Consider the following 19,371-nt stretch of genomic DNA (forward strand, 5'->3'; position numbering starts at 1 on the left):
CAGCAATAGCTAACTAATACAACAGACTAGAAGATTTTAAATAGAAGAGTGACGAAGAGGCTTACATTTCATGTACGAAGAGATCATAATTATAGAGGAATAGTCCACTGATGGAACTAAGGTTGTTCTGACCCTAGAATATGGTCATTCAAATCAGCAGAAGAGACACTTCACACAGAAAATGTTGCCCTTTTGTAATAGAGGTGCTGCAGCAAATCCATGGGGGAAAGAAGGGATTGTTAATAATAGCACTGAGAGTGTTGGGGACTATTTGGGGAAGAAAATGTATGACCTTACGGCACCCCATGCCCCAAATAAATCCCAGATGGAATAAGAGATACTGTGAGCAAGTAAATCCGGGAAACACCCGCTGAAGGCGTGGGCGGGTCTGGTTGCGCAGGACCTCACAGCGTGACGGGGCCAGGCTGAGCGTAGGGGGCAGTCTTACCTCCTGCTGGTAAGTGCCTCGGTCACCCGAGCTGGACGACCCTCTGTCCATGCGTCGGGCTATAAAGACGATCGTGCGCTTTACTGCGGTCATCTCACACTCCAAACCTGTTCCAGGGGAAGGCGCAGAGGTGACGCTGCACTAGTCATCACGGTCCACTGGCTCACAACCTGCACGTCCATTACTGGAAGTGACTGGGCATCACTTCCACCTTCTTAAAGCGTGATGTGTCCCCATCATGATGGAATTAAAAATCACATGGTTCAAAGACTCATCACATCAGAAACACTCGCCACAGAGTATCACGATAAAAGAACACAGGGCACCCCACAGTCATTCTAACACCCGTGTGCTCGGGGATTGTCTTCTACCAGTTTTCTGTTTTACCTCTTTCTGTGTTTTCCGAATCTCCCACCGTGAATATGTGTTGTTTTTATCATCATAAAAGGAAACAAGCAGTGTATTTTTAAAAATTGCCCCACTGGGGAGCAATCCGACCATGAGGATCTGTTGAGCCCCTGGTTTCGAGTTTCCCAAACTGACCTGTCATCCGAGGCGTTGGGTCCCCATAGGGCGTCCATTCTTGGCGCCCAGTGCTGTACACAAGGCGGGGTGGGGGTGGGGGTGGGGGGAGGAGCTGCCTGTGACCCTGGTCTGTCATCAGCATCGCCTGTCCTGTCTCCTCTGGCCCAAGTCAGGGGTGCATTAACCCTTCGTGTTCTGCCTGCAAACAAAGTAGGGGCTGGGGTTGGGAGGCAAAATCAATGTCTCTGTTCCCCCTCCAACGCCTTCTCCAGGATGGCTCTGGACACAGCAAGAGCTGGAGACATCCATGAGGCCCCCGGGAGCAAGGCTGATGCTAAGGAAGGCTCGGGGAAAGTCCTGGGACTCTGGGGAAGGGCAGGACCTTGGGCTGGGCTGGGCTATGACTGGGCTGGGCTGGGCTGAACTGGGATATGACTGGGCTGGACTGGGCTGAGCTGGGCTGGACTGAACTGGGCTATGACTGGGCTGGACTGGGCTGGGCTGAGCTGGGCTGAACTGGGCTGGACTGAACCGGGCTATGACTAGGCTGTACTGGGCTGAGCTGGGCTGGACTGAACTGGGATATGACTGGGCTGGACTGGGCTGGACTGGGCTGGACTGAACTGGGCTATGACTGGGCTGGACTGGGCTGAGCTGGGCTGGACTGAACTGGGCTATGACTGGGCTGGACTGAACTGGGATATGACTGGGCTGGACTGGGCTGGACTGGGCTGGACTGAACTGGGCTATGACTGGGCTGGACTGGGCTGAGGTGGGCTGGACTGAACTGGGATATGACTGGGCTGGACTGGACTGAGCTGGGCTGGGCTGGACTGAACTGGGATATGACTGGGCTGGACTGGGCTGGACTGGGCTGATCTGGGCTGAACAGGGCTGGACTGAACTGGGCTATGACTGGTCTGGACTGGGCTGAGCTAAGCTGAGCTGGGCTGGCCGGGGCTGGGCTAAACTGGGCTATGACTGAGCTGGGCTGAGCTGGGCTATGACTGGGCTGGACTGGGCTGGGGAGGGAAGCGTGGACTCAGGATACCTGTGAGTGAGCAGCGTGTGGGAGGCCCAGCGAACGTGTGGTCGGGGAGGCGGTCCCTGCAGTGTCTGTGTGATGACCACAGTCTCACATGAGAGCCGAGACTGGGGCCGGCTCACAGCCAGCGCCCTAGCAGGAAGCCGGGCCGGCCGCCGTGTGCCAGGGAGGAGACAGCTGTCCCAAACCCGAGCTGTCCTGACACCCGGACACCCTGGGGAAATTCCCTTACCTTGCCAGGAGTGGGGTCTGTCACCCTGGCGCCCCCAGGCTTCTCTGCCCCGCAAGAGCACCAGCCAGTCCCCAGTGGGCTTTGGAAGGCCGGTCAGCCTTGGCCACCTGACTCCTCGTCCCAGCACACCTAGAAACTGGTTGTGCTGGTGGGGCCCAAGTGGGTACAAGAAGGAGGGCTGACAGGTAGAGGCCCCCAGCTGGCCTCCCTGGTACCTGAAGGCCTGGGGCTGGGAATTTCCCTCTGACCCCTGGCATAAGAGATGCCCTTCAGGCCCTCGGGCTCAACCCCAGACTCGGTCAGGGCCTGTGACTCCAGAACCTGCAGAGATCCAGACGTCAGGAGTTCCCCTGTGACTGCCGTGAACACAGGCCTCCCAGGAGACCACGAGCCTCCGTGGCTGTATTTTTAGACCATCCCGTTTCTTAGCCTTCTTGGGCATCACAACTAACAGAGACAGCAGGGGAGGCCCAAGGCCAAGGCGGTGATACCAGCGGGCAGAGGCTCGGGACTGTACACCCCTGTCACCAGCCTGGACGGTACCTCTCTGAGCACCTCCTTTACCACCAAGACTCCCCAGCACCAGGGACCCCAGGTTTTAAAAGTCTTTGCCAAGCAACCCCCATTTCTTCACAATGGTCACTTTTGCCCACTTGACGGAGAATAAGAGGCCACGCGGGTCCCTGTCATAACCCTAGGAAAGCTGGTACATGTCGGGTCCTTATGACGCCCTGGCCCTGCACTAGGGGCTCCGTGTGGCCCCTGAGTCCCCAGCTCAGGCTTTACTGTGCCCCTCTTGCCAATGAAGAAAAACAGAAGTGAGGGAGCAAACACCCCTGGGAGGGGTAAACCCAGACATGCCCCTCCCCTGGGTGCTTCCTGCCGTCTGTCCTGGCCCAGGGGTCACAGGAGGCTCCAGGCCAGCATGGTCATTCAGAGAGGACAGACGAGAGGAGCTGTCACCTCTCTCCTCCCACCAGCCACCCCCCACCCCCAGCGCGATGCTGACAGAGGCTAAAAATACCCTTCTGTCCCCATGTGGCTGCCAGCCCGGCCCAGCCCAACCCGGCCCCGTCATATCCCAGCGGGTCCTCCATGCCCCTTGGCCAGCTGGGCAGTCGTGTTCTCCAGCCTGCATTCTGCCAAGAGGTCTAGGCGCCCACCGAGAGGTAGGATTGGGGGCAGCCGGAAGGGGGAGGGGAGGACCAGGGCTGGGACCAGCGCGGGGGGCTTCTAATGGACAGCCCGGTGTGCCTGGAGATCCCAGCCCTGGGTGCTTTAGTGAGAGACCCGCACATGGCCTAGACCAAGCCCTGGGGGGCTGGGGGTGGGGCCTCAGCAGGCTTGCTTCCCTCCAGGTCCTTCTGGAAAAGCGGGGGGCAAGCTGAACCACACCTCTGCCTGCAGCCAGGGCCGCGGAGTCCAGCCCCAGCCAGAGATGGACTGAGGCCCTTTGTTGTCCTGCCCACTCTGCCCTCCTCACTCCCGGTCTGGCAGGCACTGGGAGGGGGGCTCTGAGCCCCCCGGAAGCCTCGGCCCCCGGCGAGGATGCCGGGCGGCAGGTGTCAGCAGATGACCTGAGGCCTCCCGGGAAGGTGCCAGGTGCCCCCGTCCACTGGCCCCCGGGTGCCTGGGCCGGGGGCCGCCTGGCTAATCTCCTGCACTCCCCTGGGAGGAACGCGCTGCCTTCACCCAGGCCAGAGGGCCTTGCGGGGAGGGGGTGAGGCAGGCTAGACGGCCGCCAGGGCCCTGCACCCATCCTGACCCAGCAGAGCCCAGGCAGGTTCTTGGGCCTCTAGGTGGGTTCTCTGTGCGCCTCCCTGCTCAAGCTCCCGCCACCGGCACAGCTGCCCCGGGGCATCCACAGTGCACAGTTCTCCTTAAGGGGCTTTGTCATTTCCATGGCACTGGGCGGACCCGGCATTTCGCACTGGCCTTCGCTGTGTTGGCTGCTAAGGCGCCCCCTGGTGGCCCACAGCGTCTCAGGGTGCAGCTTCTTGCTGTGTGGCACTCGGGGGAAGACCAGCTGTGCAGAACTTTCTTTTCTCTGGGGCAGCTTTCTTAAGACAAAAATATCAGAAGATCTTAAGGAAATATGCGCATAATTAAATCAGCCCAGAAGTGCATTTGCTGGATCAGGCGATTCAAACTGAGATGGCTCTCTTTTGGTTGCTTGTCTTTACCAACCTACATCCAGCGACATGTAACTGGGGGCCTGGGGGCCCGGGACCCCAGAGCTGTGTGGTCTTGGGCAAGGGACTTGAGCCTCTTTTTGCCTCTGTTTCCCCACCTTTAAAGGGACGGGAACAGCAACCGGCTGGCGGGGTTCACATGAGGGCTGAATGATGAGTGTTTGTGCAAAATCCAGGATGCCTGGTCCGTCGGGGGCACCGTGAGGGCATGGCTGATCCCCTGGCCCTTTCACTCCCAGCTTCTCAGTCTGCAGATGACAAGGCTGGGACCAGAGAGGGGCGTGGCTCACTCAAGGTCACCCAGCAAGGTCATGGCAGCCGAAGTTCCAAGTTCCACGTAACCATGGGCCAGCAAGGACCCATGGGGCCGAAACTATTCAGATGCAGATGCCCTTCCCAGCAAGGGGGGATCTGGGTGCAGAGGAGGCCACTTGGAGAGTTGGGGGTGGCAAGGACCCCCGTGCCCCAGGGGGTCTGTTCCGCACAGTCCAGAGGTGCGGAGAGGGGCTAAGGCTTGGTTCTCTTGCTGGCCGGTCCTGCCCCGATTGCCTAGCCTCTGAGCCTCAACCGCCTCACCTGGCAAAGACAATGCCTCCGCCTCCCAGGGCCTTGGGGCTGGCTTAGGGTGAGAGGCTGGGTGAAGCACTTCACACGTGGTTGATGCTTGGACCAATGGTCAGCCCGACAGGTGACTCGGGCCGACGAGACTGTCCCCCTGGCTAACCCTCTGGCTCTTCTTCCCAGGAGCCCGCGCACGGACGCCCGTGAGTAGGTGAACCTCATGGTCATGGTGCGGAACGTGGACAACCTGGACTTCCACCTGCCCTCGCACGCCCAGGACATGCTGGACGGCCTGCAGCGGCTGCGCTCCCAGCCCAAGCTGGTGGATGTCACGCTGCTGGTGGGCGGCCGGGAGCTGCCATGCCACCGCGGGCTCCTGGCACTGAGCAGCCCCTACTTCCATGCCATGTTCGCGGGCGACTTCGCAGAGAGCTTCTTGGCACGTGTGGAGCTGCACGATGTGGAGCCCGCTGTGGTGGCACAGCTGGTGGACTTCGTGTACACGGGCCGGCTGACCGTCACCCAGGGCAACGTGGAGGCGCTGACCCGCACGGCTGCGCGCCTGCACTTCCCCGCCGTGCAGAAGGTCTGCGGCCGCTACCTGCAGCAGCAGCTCGACGCCACCAACTGCCTGGGCATCTGTGAGTTTGGGGAACAGCAGGGGCTGCTGGGCGTGGCCGCCAAGGCCTGGGCCTTCCTGCGGGAGAACTTCGAGGCCGTGGCCCGGGAGGATGAGTTTCTGCAGCTGTCCCAGGAGCGGCTGGCCGCCTGCCTGGCCAGTGACCTACTGCAGGTACAGCCAGAGCAGAGCCGGCTGGAGGCCCTGCTGCGCTGGGTGCGCCACGACCCCCAGGTCCGGGCCACCCACCTGCCCAAGCTGCTCGGCCTGGTGCACCTGGACGCCGTGCCCAGGCCCCACGTGCAGCAGCTGCTGGCCTCGGAGCCGCTGATACGGGAGTCGGAGGCCTGTCGGGAGGCCCTGGCCCAGGGCCACAAGGGGGTGAGTGACGGGCGGGGAGCAGGGAGAGGAGCCCCGAGACCCCACCCACATGGGGACAGACGGGGTGAAGTGGGCATCCACGAGGTGTCCCCAGCCTGCAACTCCACGTCCCTGGGCTCGGTTCACCTCCCAAGTAGGTACTGCACCCCTGTGTGTGCCACTTCCTGCCCGTGAGCACAGGGGACCCAGAAGTGGTCACCCCCAGCCCACAGCTTGGCGGGGAAACTCCCTGGAAACACATCCAAGGCAGCATGAGAAAGGCCAGTGCTGGACTTCGGGTGTTCTCAGAGGGGCAGGCAGTCAGGGAGAGCCGCCTGGAGGAGGCAGCATCTGAGCTGGGCTTTAGAGGAAAGATAGGAGCCCGGCAGGGGGAAATAAGCCAGGAAGAGCACACAGCTTGTACAGAGACGAGGAGCACGGACAGGCGTGGCAGCCGGCCACCACCTGCCCTTACGAAGCTGCTCAAGCGTTTATGGGCTGCAATTTCCTATCTGGGCTGGCGGTGGGCCTGGTGAGAGGGCAGGTCCTTAATGAAGTGACCGACCAGGGTGTGACAGATAAGGAGCTGAAGTCTGTCTGCTCCCAGGCAGCCGGCTCAGGGCCTTGCTCAGAAGGACCTCTTAGGAGCCAACTCTGGGGACAAAGACGTGGCTCAGGCCAGGGGTAGGGTGTGTGGTGGCAAATACTGGCCACTCTGTGGCCAGGCACCCCCAGCCTGCCAGGTACAGGGTGCGGCCACCAGCTACCCGCCCACAAGGTGGTCACCCTGTACGTGCTGGTGGTGGGAGGTCTGGACATGTGAGGGCAGGTCAGAGAGGCAGTGAGACTCTAGGATCCAGGGAGCTCTCACCCAGCTAGAAACGTTCCAGCCTTTCCTGCCACCCAGAGCCATCCCAGGTGGCCATTCCAGCTGGCACAGGGGAGCTGGGCTCCCGGGTGAAGGGGAGCCTACCTGGGGGGCTGGGGACAGGGTCTGGGGCTTGGTTCCAAAGGCGGTGCAGAGACACCTCTGCACAGTGGGGCGGGAACAGGGGAGTGGCTGGGAGGGAGCAGGCCTCACGCTCAGGCCCATGAGGACCCGGCTCCCACCTGTCCAGGTTCTGAGCACTTGCCGTCACTAGCCCATGGCAGCCGTGGCATGTGGACGTGTATGCATGCACACTCATGCACAAGCACACACAGGCACGCACACGCTGCAGCTCACCCCACCACACGCTTGTGCACTGACGCAGGGCCACACTGTGGACCCACAGCGACTCCCAAATGCCCAGGCCACCGCCAGCCTCAGAAGATAGCACGGAGGCCTGCCAGCGCCGGGGCCCCTCTGCCGGAGGACAGGGCCTGTCCCCTGACCCCAGCACCCTGGCCCCACAGGCGCTGCTGGCCCTCCCACAGAAGCTGGAGGAGGTCCTGGTGGTGGTGGGCGGGCGGGCGCTGGAGGAAGAGGAGGAAGGGGCTGAGGAGCTCACCCCCCAGGCTGGGAACTTCGCCTTCTACCACACCAAGGCCAGTGAGTACCCTGCGGGCCCCACATCCCTGATGCAGGGCATCCTCCGTCCTTGATGGGGGGCAGGCAGAGGAGCCCGGGCCCCAGCAAGGGTGGGGGGCGGACCGTGAGGGGCACTGTGGAGCCCTGTGCCTCCAGCCGCAGCCCTAACTCTGGGGTTCTACGCGCTGGGGCCTGGGAAAGTGTCCCCCTGCCCAGATTGCCTGGGTGGGAAAGTGGCCGCTGGCCCGGGTGGGAGGGACAGCTGGCAGCTGCTTCCCCTTGGCACTCTTGCTCTGTGTGCCTAATGGGGTCTTGGTCCCGGGGGAGCACAGGGAACTGGGGATGCAGACAGCCTGGGACATGACAGCTCAGGATCAGGGTCGACCCAGTCGGGCCCCGATTCCAGCCTTGGAGCAGGTCACTTCGCCTCCTTGAGCCTCAGTTCCCTCATCTGTGAAATGGCCTTTGTGATGAGGAGTCAGTGGGTTGGGGGGGCAGGCCCACCTCTCCTGCCCAGAAGCCCCCTCACAGGTCACCCCCACCAGAAAGGAGGGGTGAGAGGGCAGCAGGGCTCTGGTGGGGGGGGCACCACGCCAGCCCCAGGAAGTTCTCTGGAAAGCATTGGTTCGCTGGCCGCCGTCCTGGGGCCGCTGGGCGGGCGGCCACCACCCCGTGGCGTCAGCGGCTGGCGGGCTCCAGGAAGCCGGCGGCCAGCTGTCCCAGGTCAGGGGCTGACGGGGGGGATTTGGGGGCTGACGTCAGCAGATGAGCTGGGAGCAGCTGTCCCTGAGACCCCGAGGGGGGGCAGCAGGGCCGCTGGCAGGCAAAGGCCTGGTGACCGCTGGGCAGTCCCCACCCTGGGGTGACACAGACATGAGTCAGGGGAACACGCAGTCCCTGCCCAGCGGGGGTTCCGCGTGTCCTGAAAACCACCGTGTGGTTGTAAACAGTAAACGAGAGTCCTCCCGGGACATCCAGAGGCCTGGTCTCCCCCGCTGCCTCCACAGACACCCACGATGTGTCCATGTGGAGGACTAAGCATTCCATTTTTATTGCTCATTTTGGCTTTTTTCAAAGTCATCTCTTGATCTTGTAGCTTCGTGAAGGCAGGTCCCACGTGGGCACGTTACTCTGTGTCTCATCTTAGGGACAATAATTCTTACAACCACCGTCAGCTGGGCAGCTGCCATGTGACAGACTCATCTCCTGTAGTCCCCACCTACCGGGAGAGAAATTAGCCCCTTTCTACAGATGAGGAAACTGAGGCTGGGGTTCATCCGAGGCCACGGCACTGGTGCAGGGGAGTGGGGGTGGGGACCCACTCTGCCAGGTACACGGCCGCATCTGGTTCCCTCCCCGCTGCCCATGGGCCCAGAAGGTGCTCGGGATGAATGAAAAGATGAGAAGCGAGTGAATGAAAGACGCTTGTGTTATGACCCACCTGTAGCTGGCGATCAGGGCCCTTAACCCATCCTCCGTCTGATTGGGGTGGGAGCTGATTTGGGTCAGCGGGATCGGCTGCAGGTCAAGGTGAGAGCCGGCCCCTGGAGCCTGGACCCCGTCTCTGCACACCCAGGGTGCCGGGCTCCGGGGGCGGGATGGGGAGCCAGGGACCCCCTGGAGCCAAGCCTGGGGCACCCGGGGCCGCCGGGGCCACTTTGAATCCACGCCACTGGGTGTCCTTCCCCACCTCTGTGCCCAGCTGAGTCCAGCCTCTGCCATCATTGGTGAGGGGACATTTCTGTCCTCCTCAAATGGAAGAGGCAATGGGCAGGGAGGGGGGCCCCCACAGTGAGCCCAGCCACCGTGACACTCCCCCCGTGTCTTCCGCCAGAGCGGTGGATGGCCCTCCCGGACTTCCCCGACCACCACAAGTGGGGCTTCTCGCTGGCGGCACTCAACAACGACATCTACGTGACAGGTGGGCGGGCGTGGCCCCTGTCCTGAGCCCCGTGGCTGAGCTGAGCTCTGAATGCCATGCCCCGATCGCTGACCGTTTGGTCAAGACTCTTCCAGACCTTTCCATCCTATCGAAACAAGGAAATGTCAGGTCCACGGGTCCACACGCGGGCACAGGGGAGCATTATGGGCTGTGTCCTGCAGGCAGGGTCTCCCCAAGAGGAAGCGTGGTGGGAGGGCGTCCCTTTGCTCTTATATCTTAGAAGTTGTGGGGAGCCTTGGGAGGTTTGGTTGAGAAAAAAGCTTCCGCTAATGGAGGCTTGAGACCTTGTCCCACTTGTTTATGGGGTGTGGAGGGGTCTCTGCAGGTCACAGGGCTAGACCGTGCCACCGCGGTCACCACCCCTGCCCAGTGTCCCGCAGGACGGAGGCCTGGCTCCGGGGAGGGGGCGGGAGCCCTGGTTCTCAGCCCCTGCCAGCCTGGAGGCCCCAGGCCAGTGGGCGCCCACGTGGACAGAACCTCTCCCGCAGGGGGCTCTCGGGGCTCCAGGACGGACACCTGGTCCACCACGCAGGCCTGGTGCTTTCCCCTGAAGGAGGCCGCCTGGAGGCCCGTGGCGCCCATGCTGAAGGCCCGCACCAACCACTCCAGCGCCGCGCTCAATGGGGAGATCTACGCGGTTGGCGGTAAGGCCCCCTCCCCGCGGCACCCCCCCCCCCGCCCCTCGCCGCCCACACCTGGGCCACACCCCCTCCCCACACCTCCGGCCCCCGCCCGCCCCCCGCCGCCCACACCTGGGCCCCCCGGCCCCGGGCAGGAGTCTAGGGGCCTGGCTCCAGGCTGCTTCCATGTTCTCTGGGACGCCGAGAACAGGACAAGGAATCAGAGACCCCAGGGGGCCCTCAGCTGCTGGTGGGGATGGCCATGCTCATCCCAGGACCCAGGGCTCGGCCCTCAGCTCGGGGTTACCTCCTTGGTGATGTCCCCAGGGAGAGGGGACCCACGGGGCATCCTTTTGCTGTCACCTTGCCCCCACACACCCCCAGCCTGAGCTCAGGGCCCACCGTATCCCCCCCGCACCCCAGAGGTGCAGCAAGGAGTTGCTCCGGGGACGCTGATGGTTAGATGAATAGAGAGAGACGCAGCGGGTGGCTGAGCAAGAGTGTCCCACGGCCTCCGGAGGTGATAGCCAGCCCTGGGGCCATTCCCCGGAGCCCCACCTGTCCCGGCGACCCCCCCTTTCCCTCGGTGGCTGCTGTGTCCCCCACCCGAGGACAGAGGGCTCACACAGGGGCACCAGGCAGCTTGGGGCCCTGGGCTCTCAGAGCCCGAGCTGGGCTCCAGGTGGGCTCCCAGCCACGGCGGGTCTGCGTCACCGTCTCACCCAGGCTGTCCAGGGCCGGGAACGTGCGTGTGTGCTAAAGCGCTCGGTCGTGTCCGACTCTGCAACCCCCACAGACTGTAGCCCGCCAGGCTCCTCTGTCCATGGGATTCTCCAGGCAAGAATACTGGAGTGGGTTGCCATGCCGTCCTCCAGGGGATCTTTCCGACCCGGGGATCGAGCCCACATCTCTTTCCATTGGCAGGTGGATTCTCTTCCACGAGGGCCACCTGGGAAGGGCTGGGTAAGGGGCTGCCTAAAAGTCCCCCCAAGAATGACTTTCTCCATCCCAGGAAGGGCCTCCACCATGTGAAGGGCCTGGGGGTGGCGGCCTCCTGGGACCCCCACGGGCATCTCTCCAAGCACCCCGGGCTCTGAAGGGCTCAGAGCGGCTGGGCCTCACTGGGAGGCCCCATCACCCACTCTGGAGTCGGGCATCCCTGGTCCAGGAGCCCACTCCCATGCCGCTTCTCGGTGAGTGACCTTGGGCAGACACTTCCCCTCTCTGAGCTCTGCTTCCTTCTCTGTAAAACAGGGCAAGTCACCTGCCTCTCAGGGCTTCTTTTCAGGTGGCTCGGTGGGTAAAGAATCTGCCTGCAAGGCAGGAGATGCAGGTTTGATCCCTGGGTTGGAAATATCCCCCGGAGGAGGGCATGGCAACTCACTTGAGTACTCTTGCCTGGAAAACCCCATGAACAGGGGAGCCTAGTGGGCTGTAGTCCGTGGGGTCGCAGAGAGTCGGGCACGACTGAAGCCACGGACCACACACACATGCAGCTGCCTCTCCAGGCTGTGCCCACCTCCCCCTGCCCTTGCCCCCCTCGGGCCTCTGCAGAGCCGCAGACCCTGCGTTTCCAGGACCCTTCCTCGTCCTAGCCCCCGCAGCCCTGACCCCACCCCTTGGCCTGGCAGGCACCACTCTGGACGTGGTGGAGGTGGAGAGCTATGACCCCTTCACGGACAGCTGGACGCCCATCCGCCCAGCCCTCAAGTACGTCAGCAACTTCTCCGCGGCCGGCTGCGGGGGCCGGCTCTACCTGGTGGGGTCCAGCGCCTGCAAGTACAACGCCCTGGCTCTGCAGTGCTACAACCCGGTCACAGGTCGGCGGGGGCGGGGTGGGCAGGCGGCAGGGCCGGGGGCACCGGCGGGACCCAGGGGTCAGGGCACAGGTGGCCGCAGGGCCCCTCTGCGAGGCCGTGACCCCGTCTCAGCGACTGGATGGGTGGGGGCCCCGGGGATACGTGCGGCTAAGGGGGGCAGGGCATGGGCAGCCGCAGGCCTCTTACAAAGGGCCACGCCCCACCCCCAGCGATGGACGGGGCAGTGGAGGAAGGCAGGGGCCCACAGGAGTCACCAGCACAGAGCCAGAGCCCCCCCACAGTCTAGAGGTGTGGAGGCTGGGGGCACAGTGCAGCGTGGGGGGCAGGGGACCAGGGAGCCCTGCCCCAGGTCCTGAACCTGTCTAGCTGCTGGATCTGCCTGGAGCCGGCCTCGTGGGGAGGGGTAGCGGGCCTGGACTCCCGAGGCCGGCGGGCACCAGCTCGGGCTCCAGGGTCCGGGTTGGGGTGTGGGCCCCAGCCCAATGATACAGGGCTCGCACAAGCCACCTCCTTCCTGGCTTGGGCCAGGCCCGAGAGGGAGCAAGTCGAGAGGGAGTGAGTCCCCTGCCCCTGGGGGTAATCAAGCTGGGGGGAGTCTTAAGCTGTTTCAGGGGGAAGGAGCCAGCTCTCTCTCTCTCTCCCTCGGGGCAGCCCCTCTGGTCCATCCTCTGGATGGTGGGGCTGAGGATCCCACAGGAGGTGGACCAGGCCCAGGTCAGCTGGAGGCCCCAGGTACCGGACTGAGGGGCCAGCAGGATGGAGGCAGAGGTCCCTGGTGGCGTGGCCGCCAGACCAAGGCCTCTGGATGCCTCACAGCCCCTCCTGAGGACCCGAGGATGAGGCTCCCGGGGACCCTGCCCCCCTCCGAGCAGGAGTGGGGCTCAGCAGGGCGACCCCCTGCACGGCACGGCCGGCAGGCTCAGGGAGGGCCTCCCTGGTGACACGAGCGGGCATGTGTCCGCAGACGCCTGGAGTGTGATCGCCTCGCCCTTCCTCCCCAAGTACCTGTCCTCGCCGCGCTGCGCCGCCCTGCATGGGGCGCTCTACCTGGTGGGGGACAACACCAAGAAGGTCTACGTGTACGACCCTGGGGCCAACCTGTGGCAGAAGGTGAGCCACGCCCCCCCCACCCAGAGAGAGCAGGCCTGGGCTGTGGTCCCCGCTGGGGCAGGGGACAGGGCACGGGGCCTGGAGACGCAAGGGCCCAGAGCGCCCCCTTCCCGAGGACCTGGGGCCGCTGGTCACTGCGGATGCTCTGTCCCCAGCACATGGAGAAACCTGTCCTCCTGCTCAAGGGGGCAAAACCAGGCTCGGCCAGGGCGCTCAGGGACCGGTGGACTCAGAGAGCACCTCCTTCCTGGTGTGGGCCAGGCCCGCGAGGGAGTGAGGCCCCCGCCCCTGGGGGTGATCAAGCCAGGGAGGGGGGGTTCTTGAGCCGCTTCAGGGGCAAGGAGCCAGCCCTTGGCCCCGCACCCTCACCCCCATTCCTGCTACTGCCTGCTCCTCCATCACCCCAGGGCAGGGGGCCCCAGAGCTGTGGCCCCTCGCCGTGTTTCTTCCCGAGAAGGAGGTGGGACAGTGCCCAGGGCCTGTGGCGGCCTCTGCTAGCCGGGCCAGCCGGGCGACAGCGGGGCCTCTGTGATCCGCTGACCGCAGCTGTCCCCTGGCGTCAGCGCTCAGCTGACCGGAGGCCCCCATGACAGCAGCTCAGCAGGTGCAGGCCAGCCCTGCCAGGCTCCGTCCCTGGGTCCCGTCACCCGGGGCTGTCCCGGCCCGCCGCCTGGCTCTGGGCTGGGGTCCCAGCTGCGGAGCTGGACGTTGTCCTCCGCAGGCCTGGAGGTTTGCCCCCCGTTCCCGTCTCCCCCTGGGGGGCCTCCCCCTTCCTACCCTCCCAGGCTCTTCAGGAAGGGCCCACACCTCTCTCCCCCTGGCCTGGAGAAAGCTGTGTGCCCTCAGCCCGCAGCCCCCATCCAGGGAACTCCTGAGGCCCTGGGCCAAGTCGAGAGCAGAGAGATGGGTCCCCCGGGGTGTCTGTCAGGGCAGAGGCCACACCGTGTCCTCGAGAGAGACAGAGAGTCAGAGACCCAGCCTGCACCCTGGGACCGAGGCCAGGGCCCCCTTCAACCCCGCAGGTTCAGAAGTGGGCAAACCCAGAGAGCAAGGGGCAGCTGGGAACGTTATCCCCGGAGCAGCGGGGTCTCCCCCTGAAGGGAGAGTCTCAGGGGTCCCCCGGGGGCAGCCGGGGGCAGGGCTGATGTCCCAGGAGGCAGGTGGGGGCACGCTGGATGGGGGGTGGGGCGGGGTGCCCCCCACCCTGAGGGCAGACCGTCCGCAGGTGCAGCCCCTGCACAGCCTGCATGAGAATGGGGCGCTGGTGCCGCTGGGGGACGCGCTCTACGCCACGGGCGGCCGCTGGCAGGGTATGGCCGGGGACTACCGCGTGGAGATGGAGGCCTACGACCGCGGCCGGGACGCCTGGGTCCGCCTCGGCGCCATGCCCCGCCTCTGGCTCTACCACGGGGCGTCCGCCGTCTTCCTGGACGTCTCCAAGTGGACCCAGCCCTTCGGGCCCACCCCAGAGCTCTGAGCCACCCCTCGGTGCCCCCGGAGCAGGCCGGCGGAGCCCCCACCCAGGGGGGACAGCCCCCTTTCACTCTGGTTTGTCTGAGGGCTCAGTATCACCGGCCCCTCTGGGTCCAGGCTGGGTTCACGCCACCAGGGACGACAGAGGACAGAGTCTTCGTCTCCGCGACCACCACTCCAAACTCAGAGCTGACCAGCGCGGCCAGGGCTGGGCCTCTGGATGCCTGGAAGGATGCGAGAAGCCGCGCTCCAGCCATGGGGTGTCTGAGACTTCAGAGCAGGGAGCCGGGCCCCAGGGAGCATCGGGAGAACTCGTGATCTGTCTGAGTACCAGCTGCTCCGGGCCGTGTGTCCCATGGGTGGTGGTTGGAGGGAGCTGCACAGACGAGGGTGCCCGCGGGGGCCCAGGAAGCTAGGGTGCTGCAGGGGGCGGGTGGCACAGAGCAAAGGGCCCCGAGGTGGGGTCAGCACCTGCCTTGGTGGGCCTGCTTCTATCTCACAGCTGTGTGACCCGGCCGGCCACCCACCCTCTCTGGTCCCAGGCACATGGGGCTGGCTCGGGTGGGGTCTCCCGGCCCCCTGGCTCACACTGGCACCTGGCTTCTAAAGGCTGCTTCTGGGGAAATAGGAGGCCCTGCCCCTTCTGGGTCAGCCCCGCTGGAGGGCAGCACCCACAGAAACAAGGAAGGAGGTGAGGTGTGGGGGCTGGGAGAGAGAGTCCTTCCGCGTGCTGGGGGGGCTGGGGGCAGAGAGGGCGGCAAGGCTGCCCAGAGAGGGGAGCAGGAAGGGCCAGGGCTCCCCCTTTTCTTGGGGTGTGTGCTAAGTTGCTTAAGTTGTGTCCGACTTTGTGACGCTAGGACTGTAGCCTGCTAGACTCCTCTGTCCATGGGCTCCTCCAGGCAAGAATACTGGAGTGGGTTGGCATCTCCTCCTCCAGGGCATCTTCCCGACCCAGGGATCGAACCCTTGTCTCTTAGGTCTTCTGTGCTGGCAGGCAGGTTCTTTACTACCAGCACCTAAATGAAGGTGCTTCCTCAGAAGGAAGGTCTGCAGAAGGGCTGATGTCCAGCAGGGATTTCTGGGCAGAGGTCCTGGGTGCTCCGGTGACTTGCCCTCAGGCAGCCCGCTGGGCGAGGAGACTGCCCAGAGTCCCCCAAGACGCACTGGGGCCCCTCGCAGGGCGGGTTCGGCGCCCTGCCCCTCCTCATCTGTCCTGAACAAGGCACCGTGTCTGTGGCCAAGGGGACGATGGAGGACCCTCACCTGGCCCTCCTGCCTCGACACAGGCTCCCAGCCTGGCTCCATCCCTGGCGCCGACCCGCCGAGCCCTCAGGCAGCTCCCATCACCCTCCAGACCTGGATTTCCTCTCTGGGGCCAGCCCTCCGAGAATCCCTCGGGGACTGCAGGGCCCCCGGCATCACTGGTTCTGAGGAACGGACCCCGGGTCCCTCCGGCTCCCACAGACCCAGGGCCACTTTGCTCCCAGACTGACTCCTCCTGCCCATCTCTTCGGAGAGAGCTGAGTGGGTCCCAGGACCCAGACAGAGCGGGGCGTGCTGACGGTCTGTTCCCAAAGGAACACGAGCCCCAGCCCACAGGACGCCTGGTCCGTCAGATGGTGTACGGGGTGGGTGAAGCCGAGGACGGAGGTCTCTGGGATCCTCACAGCTTTCTCGAAAATCACCTGGAATATTTTTTAGACGCTGAGCGAAGGTGCTATTTCAAAGACTCAGCATGTCACCCTGGACATTTTTTTTCTGATCAAACATGCGTAGTTGAAAATGTCCTAGGGAAAGGCCTGGTTTCTGCTCCACTCGCCTGCACAGCAGGGGGACTCAGTACTTGGGGTGGGGGAGCATGCCCCCCTGCATGGCCTGGGCCTCCACCTTGGGGGGCCAGACCGCCCGAGCCACCACTGTTCAGGGTGCCTGGATCTGGCCCCTCAAGTTGAGTGATGGGAGAACTTGACGAGGGGCTGCATCCGAGGTGTGGGCAGGCTGAAGCGACTCAGTGGGGGGCTCGGGGGGCTCCCAGGACCACCAGCGGGGGGGGAGCTGTCGCCACCCCTCTGTCTCCAGGGCCAAGCAGAGCAGAGGCAGACCCCAGAAAGGGAGCTGGGGAGGGAAGAGGGCAGCTGGGAGTTCCATGACCTCGGGCCAACCCTGAGGCTTAGCCTCAGTTTCCTCATCTGTGCAGTGGGGGCAACCACGTGATTTGAGAGCGGGGTGATGTCAGGCAGATGGCAAAGGCAGCCTGCCTGCCTCCCCGCTGGAGGCCACTCCACAGGCTGCTGAGGCTCCCGCGGTTCTGGGGGCAAAGGGAGCTGGGCTTCCCATGACTTCATCGGCAGAGGTCCTTCCTCTGCAGGAAGAGATGCGAGTGGGAACAGCTTGGCTGCATCAGGCCGCTGGGAAGCCAGGGCCGAGGCCGTGACCTGAGGGCCCAGGAATGAGGCTTGGATTTCCACCAGCCCTGAAAGCGCAGGGTAGGGGGGGCCACCCCGCATGCCACCCGGCCCCCGCCTGCGGCCAGTCCAGCACCTCAGCCCTGGGACCCCTTACCTTGCCTGCAGACACTGCCCCTCTTTCTGCACCCACAGGACGCTGCTGCCAGGGAGGGGCATGCGGGGCCTCCAGAGCCCTGTGGGGGGGTGGTCCTTGGCCTGTGTGACGCTTTGCTGAGCTCCCCTCCCCTCCGTGGGGGCTCTTGTAGAGCTGTGACCCCCCAGCAACACGCAGGGAGCCCCACCTGGAGGCCCCAGCCCTCTGCACGTTCCCGCCCTGAGGCTGGGCCGTGTCGTCACCTCCAGAGAGCATACAGAGGCCATTCAGCACCGGAACAGATTCGATTTGGGTCCTCTGGCGGGCCTGTTACATCATGAGGATTGCTCACTGCTTGGGAAAATAACTGTTTTTCACATGGCAACGGCTCCGGTCCTCACTGCTGGCCTCACGAGGGCCAAGGCTCCCTACCATGAGCTGGAAATCATATCACAAGACTATCCGAAGGATCACATGACCCAAACCTGGTCCCTCTGTTCCCCCATATCCCCACTATCGCCAAAGGTGACAGAGCCTGAAGCTCACCTTCCCAGGGCGCAGGATGGGACCAACAGCAGATACAGTCCTGAGAACAGCCAGCCTCACCTGAACAGAACACAAGCCAGCAACCCAGAAGCGTAGTCCCCAGGCAGCAGGCCTCCCTTCTGGGGGTGACCGTTACCAGCCATCGTACCCCTAACGAGTGGGATTCCAGATGAGGCCTCGGGGCTGACAGCTGTCATTGTGCCCGTTGTACAGAGGAGCAAACTGAGGCTCGAGTATCTAAAGGCCCCGAGATGGGCCTCCTCCAAAGCCACAGGGGGCTGTGTGAGGACCAGCTTTGCCAAGCAGACCCGCAGCTGGGTCTGACCTGGGCTCTGACTGTGCTCGGTCATGGCCTCCACAGCCCAGGGCCTCTGTCTTCAGGCAGGTCTGAGGGCCCCCTCCCCCGACAACATGACATGATGACCCAGAAGGCAAGCTGTCCAGCCTTGCTCACGGCTCCATGCAGAGCCCTCTGTGGCCGCACCTCATCCACAGCAGGCCCTGAGGACACACGTGCATTCACCTCAGCTCTCAGGCAAGGAGGCTGAGACTCCCGGAAGCTCCTGGACAGGCTGGCCGCCTTCGGGCGAGGGCCAGGGCCCAGGAGGAGCCCCTTTCCCACCACACCAGGTGGCTGCTCTGTGGCCTTGCACCCCTAATTGTAATTGTAAAGTAATTAGGCTAATTACTCCACCCCTGCTGCCATCCAGGGAAGGGAGAGCTCTGTGATCAGCCCCTGGTTCAAGAGAGGCAGCTGCATGCACTTCCCCAGGCTTCGCTTGCAGCCAGACCCCCGCAGGAAACTCCTAAGGGGCGCCCGTCTCAGGGAAAAGACAGAACCGTAGTTTCAGTACCCTTCCAGCTCATCATCAGAAATAGGCAGGACCTTGATGCAAAATGTGTGGCTGTGACGATGGGACCATGCCCAGGGGGACAGGGGGCCCAGCGCGGCCCCGAGTCCAGGCTGTGCGTGCCTGGTGAGCCCCCGACCGCAGGGGGCTGACCAGCTGGGCCATGGGAAGTGAATGCGATGCTGGGTAAGGACAAGCTTGTTCAGAATCATGAAGGTACCACTCACAGAGCTGCACAAGCTGAGGAGAGATGCCCCTCTCTGCCAGCAGACTGCGGGTTTTAGCAACAAAAACACCCCACACTCAGCAACTCACGGTCTCGAAGTCTTCCCCTCAAAGTGAAACAGAACACAAATGTCAACACTTGATGCTGAAGCACGCACCCAGCGCACACGCACACGCCATTACGAAGTTCCAGTGCCCGGCTTTCTAATAGATGTGCCTGTGGGGCCAGAAGCGAGACGCCACCCAAGAACGCCTGCATTCTCTGAGGGCCTTCCAGCAACACCATCTACAGATATTGGAGCAAATGCCTTGGTTTGTAACAAGACTACTGAATGGTTGTCAATGGAATAAGTTCATATATTTCATTGAATGCATATAATATAAACCAGTATTTCTCACATGTCTTATTGTAAAGCTGCAATTTCTTTGTGTGTGTGTGTAAATTAACATATTTATTTTAATTGGAGGCTAATTACTTTACAATATTGTAGTGGTTTTTGCCATCCACTGACATGAATCAGCCATGGCTGTACATGTGTTCCCCATCCTGAACCCCCCTCCCACCTCCCTCCCCATCCCATCCCTCAGGGTGGTCCCAGTGCACCGGCCCTGAGCACCCTGTCTCAGGCATCGAACCTGGACTGGCGATCTGTTTCACACATGGTAATATACATGTTTCAGTGCTGTTCTCTCACATCATCCCACCCTCGCCCTCTCCCTCAGAGTCCAAACGTCTTTTCTTTACATCTGT

At 63.3% G+C, this 19,371-nt stretch overlaps 1 protein-coding gene across 6 annotated transcripts; it reads left to right on the forward strand.

The window, feature by feature from the left end:
* The first annotated feature begins 3,167 nt into the window (after positions 1-3,167).
* Positions 3,168-19,020, forward strand: KLHL30 (kelch like family member 30). 6 transcript variants are annotated; one of them, XM_081491247.1, is made up of 8 exons: positions 3,168-3,419; positions 5,187-6,003; positions 7,378-7,513; positions 9,327-9,413; positions 9,923-10,078; positions 11,686-11,874; positions 12,839-12,984; positions 14,210-19,020. In XM_081491247.1, the coding sequence occupies exons 2-8, from the start codon at positions 5,224-5,226 to the stop codon at positions 14,459-14,461; spliced, it is 1,746 nt and encodes a 581-aa protein (XP_081347373.1). In that variant the 5' UTR covers positions 3,168-3,419; positions 5,187-5,223; the 3' UTR covers positions 14,462-19,020. The 6 variants fall into 6 exon arrangements, with proteins under 6 accessions (XP_081347373.1, XP_081347372.1, XP_081347370.1 ...); XM_081491244.1 differs by having other exon boundaries at positions 3,186-3,419; positions 9,923-10,198; positions 11,650-11,874; XM_081491250.1 differs by having other exon boundaries at positions 3,186-3,419; positions 5,187-5,796.
* Positions 19,021-19,371: the final 351 nt, after the last annotated feature.

The sequence above is a fragment of the Giraffa tippelskirchi genome, chromosome 5 (assembly GCF_054371585.1).
Source record: "Giraffa tippelskirchi isolate mGirTip1 chromosome 5, T2T-mGirTip1v1.2.pri, whole genome shotgun sequence".
NCBI lineage: Eukaryota > Metazoa > Chordata > Mammalia > Artiodactyla > Giraffidae > Giraffa > Giraffa tippelskirchi.